The sequence below is a fragment of the Haliotis cracherodii genome, unplaced genomic scaffold (genome assembly GCF_022045235.1).
Source record: "Haliotis cracherodii isolate W230 unplaced genomic scaffold, xgHalCrac1.p SCAF_15, whole genome shotgun sequence".
Classification (NCBI taxonomy): domain Eukaryota; kingdom Metazoa; phylum Mollusca; class Gastropoda; order Lepetellida; family Haliotidae; genus Haliotis; species Haliotis cracherodii.
Window position 1 is genome coordinate 19,961,109 of NW_027266270.1, and position 18,361 is coordinate 19,979,469.

Genomic DNA, 18,361 nt, shown 5'->3' on the forward strand with positions numbered 1-18,361 from the left:
CAAATTATGTTTTCCCTGATTTAGCTCTATGATTGTGATTGTTGCCAGGTAACTTGTTTAAACACTTCTATGTGGCTGACCTCATTTTTCTGCTTTGAAATGTTGATATGACATGTTTCATGGCATGATGGCTGACACACATGAATAAATCATGGACACACATATAACTATATAATGACAGCTGTGCCTACTGACTTTAGAAACAGGATTGTTTTCACACCAAATGCCACAAGCCCAATTTTATGTGTATAATGCATACACGTGTGCATGTTGTACGCCTTCTGATACCCAAACAAGACGATCACAATGATAATCAAAATTTTATAGGTAATACATATTATTTTATTAATGTCGTTTGTAAATCAATTCTGCTGGGAGTGAATTTGGCTGGATGCATTGCCGGGTTAGGAGTCATCAGTGGTGTCCTTGTCATAGCCCTATTATTAAAGGTGTTACAAAGTTAATCTTAGCATGGATAGAGGTGCTCAGATCAAATACCATGGCGAATAGAAGCCCCTGAATCTCTATGTTAATGTTGCAGAGCATGGAGTCATCCTACAGATGGCTTCCTCACCTTAAAAGATGCAGTCTGTGGTAAAAACTTGTGAGTGAAGATAAAAATGTCATGTTTTCATTTCTGATTTTTTTGAATGGTCAGGGCTACAGTACATTAATTAATATATTTTCATCCAAATAATTCAAGGCATTTATTTTCCATATTTAAAAGAAAATAGGATCAACATGTTCAAAGCATCTGCAGTGGCAGTCCCAGAGGTGGGATACTGGGGGTGGAGAACCGCCCTTTTTTTTACATCCGATGACATTTGTATCAACCATGATAACTTGCTGATTTAGGTTGTATGTGATTTTTTAGGTAGGCTTAAATATTGAGTATTTTGTTAAACCTCTATTAAGAATCATGCAATTCAAATGGTTACTCCGTACCAAATGATGAAACACTTCTGATCAATGCGGACCCCCAAATCATGCGACTGACACTGACCTCAAATACTGACTCTTCACATGATGACTATTGTCTCTGCTAGAAAGCAAGATGGCATCAGCTACAAACATTTAACGGTTTGCAGCAAAGTTAATGTAATGAGGCCGGTTTAAAGACTTCATAAAAAGTGAATTTCGGTATAACAAAACGTATGATTACTCTCGACAAGGTCAATATGCAAAGCAAGGACTCCCAGACCAGAACCCTTCTGCAGTCCACGGGTCCTTTTCTGCATACTGACCTCATCAACATGGTCAAGAGTAATTATTTGTAGAGTATTGTTTCACAACTACGGATTAACCAATGAAATTGCAAGAATCATAATAGAGGTAAAACAACATGAATTTTTTACTTTTCTAATCTGAAGTGACCGCTGCTTTCATCATGTTCATGACAAAGTTTATAAGGGATCAGATAGGCTCAATCCAAGGAACTTGATTTAACTTGCACCAGGTGCATGTTGACATGAAGGCCTAATGGCACTAGACAAAACCAGGTTGCACCCTGGTGCCATACATTTATTAAAATTGAAACAATGGCCGGTCTGCTGCCAGTGTCAAATGAATTAATTGCTGTGAAACGTAATAGGAGAATGTGCACATGATCTTGAAGTATACCCACAGTTGGACGACGTCAAGCCTAAGAAAGCATGACAAATTACATGTAACATAGGGATAAGTGATGTACCGTAGTATGGTAAATAAACTTTGGAGGTATTTAGTGGGTTCAAAGATCGATTTGGTATGGACATGTAAGGGCCAGAGGCAAATTTGAAAGTTTTCCGCATGCACTTGGGGAATGTAGACATGAATATTAGGTTGCATTTTTCAATAATAGACTGCACATGTGCGTGGTTTATAATTATATCAATCCCTGACAGTATACTGACTCCAAGCTGACGAGTCCTTGTTTCATCACCTTAACACTGAGCACCAGGCAGGGTAACAAAAAGTACCATTTTTTAACATCTACCATGTGTAAATGGTCTGAGGTATATTTTTAAGGAGTACCTTTATAAGCAGCATTGAGGTTGAGATGGAGTGGGTATCCAGTAACTGCGCACATCGCAAGGCTCCCAATTTCTGGATATATCCTTGAAAACTGGTTTATGGAGCGATGAAGTTCCACAGAAACTGTGTTAACTTAAACATGTTGAATCCAATACTCTACAGAGACTCAGCAGCTAAATAACTTCCTATCCTCCTATCCGCAACAGATTCAATTTCCATGAGAGAGTTTTTCCATCCCCAAAGCAGACTTCATAACAGACTGAATGATTCATAACCAGGATAATGATTCAGTCAGATTCATTATAATCAATTTAAAGATTCCCCATGAGAAATCTCTACCATGTATACTGGATATTAGGCATGGTAGGAACATAGCCTGAGATTTCATCAAAGCTACGAACATTGGTTCTCACTGCTTAGTGAAAGTGCCCCCATGTCTGCTGGGACATGGTCAAACCATCACGCTGATCATTGTACTAACACTCTGCTTTGTGCTCTGGGTAAACAGAAGTCTCTCCGACCCCAGATTGTATTGTTTATAAAACAATCACCCTCATGCCCTTCTCATCCCATTGTCAACTCTAGAAGCCTATATTCAATCCTTCTAGGCTTGAGGCTTTTTTTTCCCAATCGGTTTACAAGACCGAACCCCGACAAAAATAAACTTAAATTGGACCTAAAACATGACTTTTCACGAAAACACTTTGGGACAACTCAGCTTTTATCACCACTGTTCAAAAGGAAAGATTACTAATACCTATAAAAAATCTTTATTCTGATAATACATGTACACAAAAATCTTTATTCTGATAATAAACCCAAAACTTTTGGTATCGTTTTGCAATCATACTTCCATGATGGTGTGACCTTGAACAAATGTACAAGTCTGTTATTTATCCTTAATATAAGATAGTTACGCAATAAACCGCAGAGAACAATGAAGAACGAAGCCTGGTTTATTTCACGATAAAACATTGTTCTATCAAGACGTCATTTCTGGAGATTCGAACATGCGCTCGCAACTTGATGACGTTGTATGTTTGACGTTATTTTTGAGAGGGGAGTGTTGTAGTGAGTTGTTCCACATAGATAAATGCAATGGCCTACCAATCGCATCAAAAACTGGGAGATATATGACAATCGCTATTGGGAGAAAAAATACAGGTAATCGACAAAAGCAATGAGATTTTTTGGCGTTTGATGAGATTTTGCTAATTTTCAGACATATTTCATCTTCACACAGTGGGGAAACTGTATTTGATTTTTGATATTTGTGACTCAAATAATGTTGCAAGTAATATTACCAGATTATATAGTATTTTTGCCAACAAACTGTAATATCATTTACAACAGTGGCTATTTCATGTCATCACTCTAAATATATTGAATTAGGATCTAAAAAACACATTGTCGAAATTTGATAACAGCAGATTGTTGTCTCCTGCATGCCAATGAAATGAACAGCTGATGGTGGTAAACATGCCTCCTAAACGGTCTATAATTGTCCTTGCAAAAAAATCCCCATCATGTCGACAATAAACAGAAATACAGAAATAATAGTGTAATTTCTCCTAAAGTAGACAATGAACAGAAATATAAGTCGAATGTAATTTTTTGTTAACACTAATACTAATATTTCTAAAAACATGTATTCGCAGGGGAATAATTAATGTCCGAAAATAGGATATCCGAGGATATATTATTATTTACATTTCAGTGCTTTCGTCAATTTCGCTGTCTTATTTCCGTCTGAAGTGTGTACTATATATCAGAGGCCGGGTCTCTGACTGTTGGAAGCAAACGTATCGTAGCATATTCTAAAAAATCTAAATCCAACTTGCTGTTTGGCCACTAGAAATAGTTCAACATTTGTAATTCACGCACGGTGGCCATTCTTGCACGAGGGTACGTTCATGAAAACTCTTCCACGGTGCCATTTTTAGGTACCGTAGATAAATTTATTCAAGCACATGTTTTATTTTTGAAGGTGAAAATGAGAGTGTTAATGCAGATAAAACTATTGAAAGATCTACGCAACTTTCAATCGCGCTGATTGAATGTTGATGCGATATCTACGACCTTGACGACCACCACTTCGAGAATATTGCGGAATCGCGGCCTAAGTCTATCCCCGATACTAAGCAGTAACGCTGGAAGTTGACTATTCTACCACCTGCATTGAATTTTAGACCAGCATTTTTGTAAACGAACAAATAGAAAATGATAATAGGACATTTTTAAGATCTTATTAACTTTTGATAGGACATTCTTCTAAATAATTACAAATTTGAAAAATATCTTCAGAACACTTGAAATTGATGAAAATCAGTGAACGTCCTAGAGAATGAGCCAATGCAGCGTTAGAAATTGGCACTAGTACTTACCAAAGTGCCCAAAAATTAAGGTGTCAATGTCATAAGGACTTGTAGTAATTTTGCCTCTTTAAGGGTTTTTCTATATGTTATCATTACAAGGACTAGTGGACTAAAACTATTAGTCTCTATCGCTGCCACTGTGAACCCCTGCTTGAAGGTTCCTTTACAGACTTATTTTATTTTACATAACTTTATTTCAGGGGCTATATGTAAGTCCATACAAGGAGGGACACATATAAGCCTGGGATGATACACAGCATGACCAAGAATAGGCTTATTCATGTTGGGAATAGAACCCAGGTTTTGGGTTTCATGAGCCTATAGTTTAACCACTATGCTACCAATCTGCACTCTGACTCGATTGATGCATGTCATTGCATCCCAATTGCAAAGATTGATGCTCATGATATCAATCACTGGATTGTCTGGTCCAGACTTGAGTATTTACAGACAGCTGTCATATAGCGGGAATTTTGCTGAGTGCCGCATTAAACAAACAAACAAACAAACAAACAAAGTACTCTGTGCCAAAACTCATTAAATCTTCAGGCATGTCTAGTGCCAAGAATGACAACAAATTTGTATTATGACTGCGAAAACACAAAATCGTACACTCTCAAATATATTTGACATATAGAATAAAAAGTGGAATAAAAAATTTAATCAAGCAAATTGTCTGGCATTCAAACGTTACAGGCATGATATTTAAGCAAAAGTCTTCATCAATACCAATCATGGTAATGGGCCAAAATGACATTTTGAATTTGTTTGGATCAGGGGTAGGTTGAATGATGACAAACCAAGAATCATAACCAGGGGTGAATCTTGGATGCAAAGCCATTATCATAGGATCCTGGCACACATAAGGGATGCAACTCTGCACAACAAGTTTGTTCAAGTTTGGTACATGATCAAACATGGCTGCTATGACAAGTTACCCAAAGAAGTGAACACACTGACCTCAATAAACACAGCTAATCCAATACTCCATATTTTGATGGGCGGTTGGGTAGCCTAGTGGTTAAAACATTCGCTTGTAATGCCGAAGACCCAGGTTCAATTCCCAACATGGGTACAATGTGTGAAGCCCATTTCTGGTGTCTCCCGCCGTGACATTGCTTGAATACATGTATTGCTAAAAGCGGCGTAAAACCATACTCACTCACTCACTCCCATATTTTGGAAAGGTCTGGTTGATAAATGAGAGTAACTTAATTGTTAAGAATACCATTTGGTACATATAATCTTATGCATACTATAATTTGGAATGGCCCACTGATATTGAACAGATATGTCGTTCCTACACCCCACTGAGATATATCTCCCGGACTATTCACCATGTTGAGACTTGCTTTCAACCAAATAAGGCCAATAAAGATATATGGCTATGGATCCTGACTAATCTGCAACATGTGCATTGGAAACAGCATGCTCAAGGTTGAAAAACAACAGCAACAAAGCCGAGAATTTTAACTGCATTGTTTCTACTTGCAATGAACCACACACCAACAATGTGCCAGGTCAGCACATTGTGGTTGAGATGTGCCCTGCACTAGCTGGGCTGAGTGTAATTCCCAATCTAACAGTTCTCTGACTTACAGCTCACTGGACCAAGACTTTTAATCATCATTAAACTTCCAAAGGCTCAACTTGAAGTCTGATTACTGTCATTAGAATACACAACCAGTCCCAAGCAATAAACACGATGAAGGATGATAGTTGTCAATCATATTCAGTATGGTAACCATGGCAACAGCGTGACACCATTAGGGCTGGGACAGGTAACTCGGGTACTCGGGTACTCGGGTCGGGTGGGTCCTCAGTAGGACCCGGATACTCACATGACTACCCGGACCCGTGGTTAGTCACGTCATATACTGTAATGACATTAACAATAAAACTCAATGGTTACACCGCAAGTATAGCTAATGTTCACATTTCTTTCTCACTATGCAAGCATTCATTCTGACTTTTATATGTTCAAGTAAGGATAATGCGTCTATCAACTGCAGAGTATACATTATCAGATTGTCTTATACGTGTATCTAAGGTTTTTGCCAGGGCTGCGGTAAAACAATTCCAATGCGGACATTTTGTACCCAAATCTTGAGACCTATAGCGGGTATCCGGGTAGGGTCCAGGTAATAGGGTGTCGGGTGCCTTGGTAGTAAATTTTGACTCGTCGGAGCCCTAGTAACCATGGCAACACTGTGACACTATATCTGATGATTAATATAATTAGGAATTAGCATCTGGCTGTTATTAACTGAAATTAAGTAAATGGGGCATGACTTAGATCCCAGTCAGATTCCAGTCAGAAACTTGGCATGCCTTTTGTAATGAACATTTAAAATTCCGCCAAGAAAAAGACAAAAAACTTGAATGCAAAGGAAATTTGTTTGGTATAAATAAGCATGAAAAGTGAAACAAAATATATTCATTATCCTCATCCTCATGTGTTCATTCAAGATGGGTAGCCTAGTGGTTAAAGTGTTCGCTTATCACAATGATTTAAGGCCCAGGTTCGATTCCCTATATGTATACATTGTGAACCCCTCTTCTGGTATCCCCCACAGTGATATTCCAAAAACATGGCTAAAAGCGGCATAAAACCATACTTACTCACTCACTAACGATGGTTCTCATTGGTTTTTCATCCCGAGGTATGTCAGCGCATGAGTGGTAAACGTAGATCTGCATTACTTGGGGCTTTTCTCCCAAATAAGCAGACATGCCGTAAAAGAACAGGAAGACTGTTCAAAGCGGCATCAAACCAGAATCACTCACTCACTCCAACTGGTTCCCTCACACCTGGCACTTCACAATTCAATAAGGAAGGTCAAATCAACAGTGGCAGACACTAACAGGTTTAGTTGATAATAATATATAATGATAACATATGATAAATTTCTACTGCACCTTATGATACCTCAACTATAGCCTAGGACTTGTGCCAATTTCTTACACTGTTTAACATGTTAAATATATAAGCAGATCAGTTTGAATTCAACTTTCATAATCATCATGATAAACATGATAAAAGACAAATTGATGTGATCATCATGGTGACAGCAATTTAGTAACATCATCATTACAATGATAAAACAAAAAAATATTTACATTTGTCACATAATAATGATGATGATGACGACGACGACGACGACGGCGATGACGACGACAACGACGACAACAACAACAACAACAACAACAACAATAATAGGCTATTTATATTGTATATTTCCACACCACTCATGGGCATGCTCAAAACGGTATTATTACCCCGGTCACTAGATCAGTGTGCACTCACGAATCATTCTCATTGCCCTGGGGAGTATACAACCCAAGCAAGTTATGCGCTAGAAGGTTTAACAGCAATATGTCCATTTTTCATCATTGACTGAAATTAAGCATAAACATGATGAAAGTCTAGAGGTCCTTGTCATAACCCTACTGTTAAAAGTTGAACATTTAGGGGTTCTCTAGTTTTAAGTATGACAGACATGATAGGAGAAGGCCTCAATGACCCCAAGACCCCGTAATTTCAATCACTGCTCAAATTCATGGTGTATACAATTGTTACGCTAAACACCACATTGAGCAATATTCCAGCTTTATGACGAGAGGTCCATAAATAATCAAGTCTGGGCCAGACAATCCAGTTATTGACACCATGAACATCGATCGAAGCAGCTGGGATACAAAGACATGCATCAACCAAGTCAGCGAGCCTCACCATCTGATCCTGTTAGTCGCCTCTAACGACAAGCAAGACCACTTCTAACCCAGATCTTCAATGGAACCCTAGTCAATAGTTCTTTGAAGGATCTGAGCCCTCAACGTGCATTCCCAACTCCCCGGGGAGTATACAACAAAAGCTGCCTGTTAGGAAAGAGAATGTTCAGCATTCACAATTCCACCACGTCCTACCAGGCACCAATTCATTGCTTTGTGAACAGAGGTACATTTCAAACAATGTCACATGCCAAAGGAGACACCACATTGTGCCATGTTTAATATCACCAAGTACCTGCAATACTTACAAACATATCCACAAATCATCACCGACACTTTCAGGGATAGACACAGCCACAAGTGAAAATCTAGGTGAAGTGATTTGAAATGGGGTATAATGTCGCATCCAAGATTATTGCACTTCTATAGCGACGTGATGTGTGTGTATGTGGCTGCTTGTACTAGTCCGGACTGATGCCGATTTATAGTGCTAGCACACTGAGATACCATGCTGCAGTTTCAAATGAATATCCCACTCAGACACAGTATACTGACTCCGAGACGACCAGTCCTCGTTTTAGGCCCTTAATGCCGAGTGCCAGACAGGGTAACAACAAGTACCACCACATTGTGCCATGTTTAATATCACCAAGTACCTGCAATACTTACAAACATATCCACAAATCATCACAGACACTTACAGGGATAGGCACAGACACAAGTAAAAATCTAGGTGAAGTGATTTGAAATGGGGTATAATGTCGCATCCAAGATTATTGCACTTCTATAGCGACGTGATGTGTGTGTATGTGGCTGCTTGTACTAGTCTGGACTGATGCCGATTTATAGTGCTAGCACACTGAGATACCATGCTGCAGTTTCAAATGGTATGAATATCCCACTCAGACACAGTATACTGATTCCGAGCCGACCAGTCTTGTTTTAGCCCCTTAATGCCGAGTGCCAGACAGGGTAACAACAAGTACCATCCTTTAACGTCTTTTGGTATAATGCGGCCCGGGATCGAACCCCAGACCTTCCGCTCTCCAGACAGACGCTCTACCACTAGACCTGCTTTTGGCTACCTACAACATTGGCTTGACTTCTTGATTTTACTACTGGCTACCTGAAAAACAATAATTGTAGTCATATTGCCACTTGGTAAAAACTTAACCTTTGCGGCCTGTTATTATAATTTTACTTCGTGTTACAATGTGTTAAATATGTTGAAATATTTGGTCAGGAACAGATTCATACATAAAAGATTTCAGATGCTTATGAACAAATGAACCATCCTAACAGTCCTGCCTCATTTGCTGTTACCATGGTAACCCGAGAGCCAAAAAAGTATATCCTCTTAGCCTGCATTAATGTGAACATGAGAAATAGTTTTCACCGGCTTACACAGGAGACACCACCACAACACACCACTGACAGGTCTGCAGCAAACATTCACTGTCACACGTCTGTTGAGCACAGGTATGCCATTAATCCTGGTTCTGCCAAGGATGTGAAGCTCCATATCTTGTCATACCCTAAAAACGAGGTCAATTACCATGGCAACCACAAAGAGAATGAACAACTAAATAAATATATATCCATAACCCATGTATACTTGATACACTCCAGCTCTGTACATTCAGAAGTGCATCAGTCCATATTAATGACATTAGCACCACAGATTATAAATCATATCCATGGAGTGAGGGAGCAAGTTAACATTTAACGTCACATTGTCACTTGGAGCTATAAATTACTAACACATATCTTTCAGACTTAATAAAACGGTCATCCATGGACAGTAAAATAACTAGAATATGACTGATTTGATTCTAAAACTAGTGAGAATATTTAAAACAATTATCAGTAAACAACACATTATAACAACTAAATAAATATATATCCATAACCCATGTAAACTTGATACACTCCAGCTCTGTTCATTCAGAAGTGCATCAGGCCATATTAATGACATTAGCACCATAGATTATAAATCATATCCATGGAGTGAGGGAGCAAGTTAACATTAACGTTACATTGTGACTAGGAGCTATAAATTAATAATACATATCTTTTAGACTTAATAAAACCGGTCATCCATGGACAGTAAAATAACTAGAATATCACTGATTTGATTCTAAAACTAATAAGAATATTTAAAACAATAAATTATCAGTAAATAACACAATATAAAAACGGACTGTAGATTGCTAGCAACTGAAGGTAGATCACACTACTAGGGACCATGGGGACTTACAGTACCTTTGCCATCTGCATGGACCCCACCAGGATAGACATCATCCCTTCAGGTGTTGGTGATTATTGACAAATTTAGCCAAAATTCAAAAGAACCCATATCCTACGATTAAAAATATGGCAGAAATAAACCTACTTTTAATGACGTGGTCTTTTACATCTAAAGAAGACAAATTACATTTTCTTGACACATTACTTTTGACACCATCCCCAAAAGATATTTTTAGCTGTTTGTTTGTGACCTGCTGGAAAGTCACAAGGTATATGACTTTACAATTACCCCCTGTTGATTGAAAAGTCATGCTTATTGTTCATGTTGTTAGGTAGTGCTTCATGAAAGGACAATGTTTTGCTGAATTGTTGCTATGACAAGGCCTACATACCATGCATACCAGACATATATCATAAACTTATATCAACATGATCTCAGACACGCTGGTGGATCTAGTGATGGGGTTGCAGGGGGTGCAACCCAACTTGTTTCCCAGTCACCGGACCTGTCACACCATTCAGCGTCATACCTTGACCAACTAAGGGTTCAGGGGACCCTCAATAATTAATTTCAAGGGTCCTTACAGGAAATACGAGGGTCCTGTATATTTAAGTAATGAGATGGTGTTGTGTACTCAGAGCTCAGATAACTTTTTGAGCAATTGAGTTTTTACTTTAGGGTTTCCATCTAAATTGGGTTATTACATTTTTTATTGGGTAACCAATATTCTTTAATCATCTATTCATAGTGGTTTTTTTTCCCCAAATCAGTGAACTTTTAAGATTTTTAAACAAGAAAGAAGTGAGCAAAGCTCACATACCCCCGTTATCCCTGCTGGTCAACAACAAATAGTAAATCGTTTGATAATTAATGAAATATACCTGTTGCTTTAAGTCAGAGGAACTGCCCTTTCCTTTGTAACCCCATGAGGATGCATTGTGTTTGAAATGAACACATGTTTTTGCAAATATATTTCAATCTAGTGTGGGATAATCAATGCTTTGCACAACATACATTCTTGATGTTTCTTAATGTGTCCATGGAAACGGCAAAAAGTAAAAAATTCAGAATCTTCAAACTTGGAAAAGGCACAAGTACTCATTGTGGTAAATGTGTGTAGCAAGTTTGGTGAAGCTAGGGTGCATGGTTAAAGAGATATAGGCCGTACAAAACACCAACCCTAAAAGTTTAAGTTTCTTAATGTTTCCATGGAAACGGCAAAAATTTAAAAGTTCGGAATCTTCAAACTAGCAAAAGGCACAAGTACTCATTGTGGTAAATGTGTGTAGCAAGTTTGGTGAAGCTAGGGTGCATGGTTAAAAAGTTATGGGCCGTACAAAAGCTCGGACGGAAGAACGGGGTTATAAAAATGAAATAATGTTTTAGATGTATATCTGTTCTAAATATATAGGCTGGACTCGGAAAGTAAATTACCTCGTAATTATGTTTTGGAAATTAGCCCCTTTGAACGCATGCTGAAAAAGCTTCTTTGGGTTGAGCTGTTTTTATACATTTGAGTTTTCATTTAATATGTTTAATGCATGCGTTTCTGTACTCAAGTTAATTGAAAGTAATTGGGTTTTGAATATTTTGTGGGGGTATTTTGTGCAAAGATGCTCTTATCTGTAGCTCCCGTACTTTACCATAGATTTGACAATTACTGTAATTAAAATGATTATAGGACCTTTACATTTCTTGTAAAAAGATTTGTTCAATGATATTACCTGGTATTCCAGAGGATCTATCATGATGCATTATATATTTTTTTCTGCATCCATTCTATACATTTGTGCATACAGGAAGCAAGTTTCTACACCATGGAAAACCCTGATCCTACCATTAGGTGTTCTGTTAGAAAACAAAATAACTATAAGCGTGCATCTCAGCAGCATAAGGACCAGAATGTCAAACTGCTCTCTGTCAAGCTATTGATCCTCAGATTAGAGTCGAGGTGAGGTTAAATTGGGTTTAACGTCGCGTCCAAGATTATTGCGCTTATAGCAACATGCATGCACATGTATGTGTGCGGCTGCTTGTACTAGTCCAGACTGATGCCGATTTATAGTGCTAGCACACTGAGATATCATGCCGCAGTTTAACATGAATACCCCACTCAGACACAGTATACTGACTCCGAGCCGACGAGTTCTTGTTTTAGCCCCTTAATGCCGAGCACCAGACAGGGTAACAAGTACCATCTGTTAACGTCTTTTGGTATGATGCGGCCAGGGATCGAACCCCAGACCTTCCGCACTCTGGGCAGACTCTCTACCAGTAGACCACTGAGGCGGTCTCAGATTAGAGATACTATATATATATATATATATATATATATATACATGGTTGTGACACACTACATAGTTTCTATGAACAAATAAATATAGTTCTTAATTACTGGTAGGGAATACCTATTTCGTAATACTTCATTAGCTCTGTTTAATTTGTTGTGATTCGATATTTCAAGTAACGAATTATCTGTGATATGTTATTTCTCAACAGTCCATTTCTTGTGAATATGCAAATAAATTACACGTTTTCTGTGAAATGTCTTTTTTCTCTCTTGTGAGTATAGTTATTATTCTTTATCATTTTTCATGTTGAAACCAGGAATACTATGTAGTAGATTTGGAGGATATTTGTCTGAAAATACCAAGAATCGACTTCATAACAATATGGTTTATCATCCAAAACTGGCTCCCACAGGAGATATGGTTTGGGTGAGATCAAGCGATATCTACATTGATATCAAAAGACACGAGGGTGAGAATCTCTATTTAAGTCACTATCAGAATGTAAGAATGGATTATTCCTTATCTCAATGAAATATGAACTATTTTACAGGATAATTATTCATGATTGTAAAATGGGTGGGAAAATTACCTGTGATCTGTGAAAAAGTGGTCTGAATTACCTGGAATTCCCTACCCTCTTAAAATGGCATTGCTTACATCAGTTATTAGTACAAGGAAAATATTCACTGAAGTTATGTATAACTCATAACCGTGTTTACTACGGTTGTGTGAACATGGATCAAGTACAGACAATGACTGGAATGGAGATTAGTCAGTTCCTGGTTGAGGGGATAGCCAAGGGCAGGTGTCAACAACACTGCTACATATAACTTCCAGGTTACAGATCACTCTGAACATTTGTAGATAAAACTTTCCTGAATACTTACAATAATATCAGTGCAGTTATTGATATAAATTTACTTACCGTATTTGACATAATAAGCGCCCAGGGCGCTCTCAAAATTAGAAATAGGAGGCTCTTATTAGAATATTATTTTGGTGAAAAAAACAGAGTTGAAAGATAAATTTTGTGGTTTATGCTGACAGCCTGAAATGTTTATAAACGACAGACATATGTTTCCAGAATTTAATTGCCCATAATTAAGGGTGCATATAACACATGAGTGCGTAAAATACACAAATAAATAAGTCTTGTGTACATTGATCAATCGGAAGGGGTGCTAATTGGGTTTGTTCAATTGCCAATATATTAGCAAATATCGCCGTGGGTGCTTATTAGAGCAGGGGTGCTTATTACGTTGAATACGGTAATAAGCACTATGATAAAAAGGACAACTAAGAATGAAATGTCAATAGGGGAGAGAGGGAGATATGGTTGTATATTGATGGACTGGCGTGATTGAAATCAATCTGAATATCAACATGTCTCATTACCTAACATTCCTCTTCTTAAGACTGGGTCTATTTTGTAGAGGAATGAATGTATAGCATATATTCAGAAAATATTCACCAATATTACTCAGTGATTATTATGCTGACATAAATTTTCTAACTGTCAAGTGTCTACACATGATTGAGTGAGTTGGGTTTAACACCACTTTTAACAGTATTCCAGTTATATCACAGCATGACAGCTTAATGTGGGAGGAAAGCCTGAAGTGATGCAGGTCTCAGACGATTACCTTTTTGGTGAAACCCATGAGCATGGGTATGGTGCTGACAAACCTAGAAACTATCAGGGCGATTGGGACCCAAACCCACGATCACAGCTAGGTTTCTGGTGTACCCAAAGGACACAGCTCTGTACAGCAAAATTGCAGCGCCTTAGACGACTTGGCCACACATGCAACTGTGTACAAGTACATGATCATATGTCCGATATTTATGGGAAAGTTTCGGGCAAATAAATGAGTGTAATGCCACTGAAAGAAGTTAAATGAGTGTAATTTTTAAGTCCTTTGCTCATGTAGCAGATGCATGTATGTCCACCTGTTGTTTTAAAGCATGCCAAAAATGTAATCATATATATATATTTAACTTAGGGGTTGAGTAAAAGAATGGTTGATGATGACAATTGTTACATGCTTATATTAAACAGTCAACTGTCAAAACATTTTGATATAAATATATATATAATTTGAAGAGTTTCCATAATTTTCCTAAAATTGAATTATTAACAGTTACGTTTACATTTATAAACCAATGGGACGGATGTTAAATTGGGATAATTGAAATAAGACACAGTAAACAAGAGCCAAAACTTGTTGATGCCTTCTCAGCGTTCAGAACGCAAACACCCAAAGCGACGGCGATATAGGCCTATATATATATAGATGTACACAACAGGATTTCTTCCTCATTTATGTGTGCACCTACCTGTTAACGCCCACATGTTAACATTAAACAGGCAACGCACATGTTAAGATATCTATCTACATAGTAAGTCCATGACATGGCGGACGTCACAGTGGTGATGTTAGATCGATCACACAGGACATACCCGACTCGGAGTAGTCTCGCTGTTGATGTCCGATTTCACAACCGGCGATGTCTTCACCCCTTTCGCCTCTTGGCCCGACTGCGGCACCTCGCCCTCTCCAGTCATTGGCCCGAGTATTTTCCCACAAACACCTCCAGCAAACAGTATTTCACGCAGTGTTGTACCTGAACGCCATAACTAGCTTAGCTCCCGTCCGCCTACACGATAAGATGACTTGGTTCAGAAATCCGTTGACACTAGCGAAAACTGTAAACAAATAGGCTCAATTTGGTTGGTAAGAAAAGTGTACTGATTTCGGAAACGAATCCGGATTTAGCAGGAGTGCGTTTTAACAAGAACATGTTAAACGTTTTGTGGGCTTTGGTTTCTGTTTCTATATTTAGGACATCGAAGTAGGGAAAATGTAGTTGGTATTGAAACTACTAATTGCAGTCTAATTGGTATTTACTATATTTTGAAATTATGTTGATGACGGGGAGCTATAATATCCCGAAAAATAGAGTGTTTGTTCAAATAATATTGATGCAGTACTTATTGAAAGACAATTTAAGAAAATCAAGCAACAGGAAGACTGGCGTTTTTTTTTTCAGAATAATCATTAATCAATTAAACTGCAAAGTTTTTTCTTTAAAAAACTGCTCTATTTTTCTAGTTAGTGGGTCAGAGTATGGATAATATCTGTTTTCGCGAACAATTTCAAATATATTCCCCGATATGGCCGTCGCATGTACTGTGTGAGAATTTTATAGTCAGGTGGATTTTGTTATTATGTGGATAACTGTGTATGGGAAATTAAGCTGGGTAATCGGATTTAGGAACAAAGGGTCACTATTTTCCAGCATTGTACTTACTGTATAGTGCATGAAGATATATATGATTATATTATGTATAATAACACGGGGACTTAAATGTACTTTTCTATTTGAGATATGTTTGAAAGTTAAATCTGAGAGTCTTTATTCTCCGTAATTCACGAACAATGGTAAAAGAACACACACGAGAGCAAACCAGGTTAAACATTCAAAAGAACTCGAGACATATCATTTTGAACGATTTCACATAAGCTATCAGATGTAGATCTATAGTTCCAACCATATAACTTGTGTCTGTTTTGCTTGAGTTAACAGTACAATGGTTAAGTGCAGTTATCAATAATGAATACAGTTACGTCAAAGGAACAGTGTTTTGACTACAGCTACATCCAGCTATAGATTTTCTCCCTGGTAAATAGAAAACTGTCTGTTCTTATCGTCAGGATAATCCACAAATCACCGATTATTCTCAAAATAGTCATCTGCCTGGTCCCTGTATGCTCTAACGATCAAAGGGAGGTAACTCCCACTGTTCACGTCCCCTACTAAATGTGTTTGGATAAAGACTGGTCATTTGAAGAAAGGCGTAAAGCTGCTAAATGACACAAACGCTTCCCTTAACAGTACACATTCCATCACTGTCAAACCTACATTGAATTGGGTGTCCACCTTCTTCAAACTTACATATTGTTTACTGCAGTTCCAAAATGTATTTTCGAACAGTGTGTTTGAAACTATTTACAATTAACATCCAACCCGTAATTACTAAATTAAGCTGGTCAGTAGACTAACATAGAGTCTCTGAAATCTTATATTACACAAAACCCTTCTTGACTCTAAAAATAAAAAAAATTCCCTCTGCATGCTGATTTCAGAATAGAGCTAGCTTGAGCTGGCTAGACTTGCTTTTGTATGCATATCTAGATTATTATTTTTTCATAAAATAAATATATTCCACGGTCATGGTGCAGGACTAGCTCGTCAGTGTCACGCGTTTTTACGTCAAAGTAAAAATCATAAGTAATGAAGATATTGAAGCGACAACTTATTAACATAATACTTGATGATAATCAAACCCGCACTCGACAGTGTTTGATCGAAGCGTTAAGCTTAAACATTTTCAACTGATTTTTTTTTTTAAACTTTTGTTTTATCAACTTAACTATTTACGCAATGCAGGCTTAATTACATATATTGAAGCGACCCATGTAACAAGCCGTGATGTGTGTTTTGTAAGCCAATTGATTCACACATCAGTATTATATGTCTCATAACAAACAGATAATACATGTGTGGGATGGATCAGTAAAATCAACAGTGTTGTAAAATATATACATAGCGGCAGTGACCCGTGAAGATCCAGGTTAGAATAGGTTTTCAGCAACCCACGCTTGTAAGAGGCGACTAACGGGATCGGGTGGTCAGGCTCGCTGACTAAATTTATGCATGTCAGTTGCGTAGATCGATGCTCATGCTGTCAATAACTGGATTGTCTTGGCCAGACGTACTCGATTATTTACATACTGCCTTCATATTGCTGAATGTGGCTTTAAACAACAAACAAACAAATAAACCTAGTGACAGTAGCTGACCTTAACCCTTTTTTTTTATTTTATAGCGCCGCACTCAACATTATTCCACCCGTATGACGGCCCTAATGAAAACAGATGAGGGGACTGTTGCATAATCTGCACATACGTTAAAACAGATGACGTAACTGTTGCATAATCTGCACATATGTTACAACAGATGACGGGACTGTTGCATAAACTGGACAGATGTTAAAACAGATGACGGGACTGTTGCATAAACTGGACAGATGTTAAAACAGATGACGGGACTGTAGCATAAACTGGACAGATGTTAAAACAGATGACGGGAGTGTTGCATAAACTGGACAGATGTTAAAACAGATGACGTAACTGCTGCATAATCTGCACATATGTTAAAACAGATGACGGGACTGTTGCATAAACTGTACAGTTGTTAAAACAGATGACGGGACTGTTGCATAAACTGTACAGTTGTTAAAACAGATGACGGAACTGTTGCATAAACTGGACAGATGTTAAAACAGATGACGGAACTGTTAAATAAACTGGACAGATGTTAAAACAGATGACGGAACTGTTGCATAAACTCGACAGATGTTAAAACAGATGACGGGACTGTTGCTTAAACTGGACATATGTTAAAACAGATGACGGGACTGCTGCATAATCTGCACATATGTTAAAACAGATGACGGGACTGCTGCATAATCTGCACATATGTTAAAACAGATGACGGAACTGTTGCATGAACTGGACAGATGTTAAAACAGATGACAGAAGTGTTGCATAAGCTGGACTGATGTTAAAACAGATGACGGAACTGTTGCATAAACTGGACAGATGTTAAAGCAGACGACGGAAGTGTTGCATAAACTT

The 18,361-nt window shown here is 37.9% G+C and overlaps 1 protein-coding gene across 1 annotated transcript in view; it reads right to left on the reverse strand.

Annotated features, from left to right (window-relative positions):
* Nucleotides 1-15,361, reverse strand: part of LOC139462362 (transmembrane protein 117-like) — a 40,692-nt gene extending 25,331 nt beyond the window's left edge. Inside the window, exon 1 of the mRNA XM_071244039.1 lies at nucleotides 15,121-15,361. Coding sequence (XP_071100140.1) covers nucleotides 15,121-15,225 — 105 coding nt within the window. The 5' untranslated portion in view covers nucleotides 15,226-15,361. The remainder of the gene's footprint in view (nucleotides 1-15,120) is intronic.
* Between the last annotated feature and the right edge of the window lie 3,000 nt (nucleotides 15,362-18,361).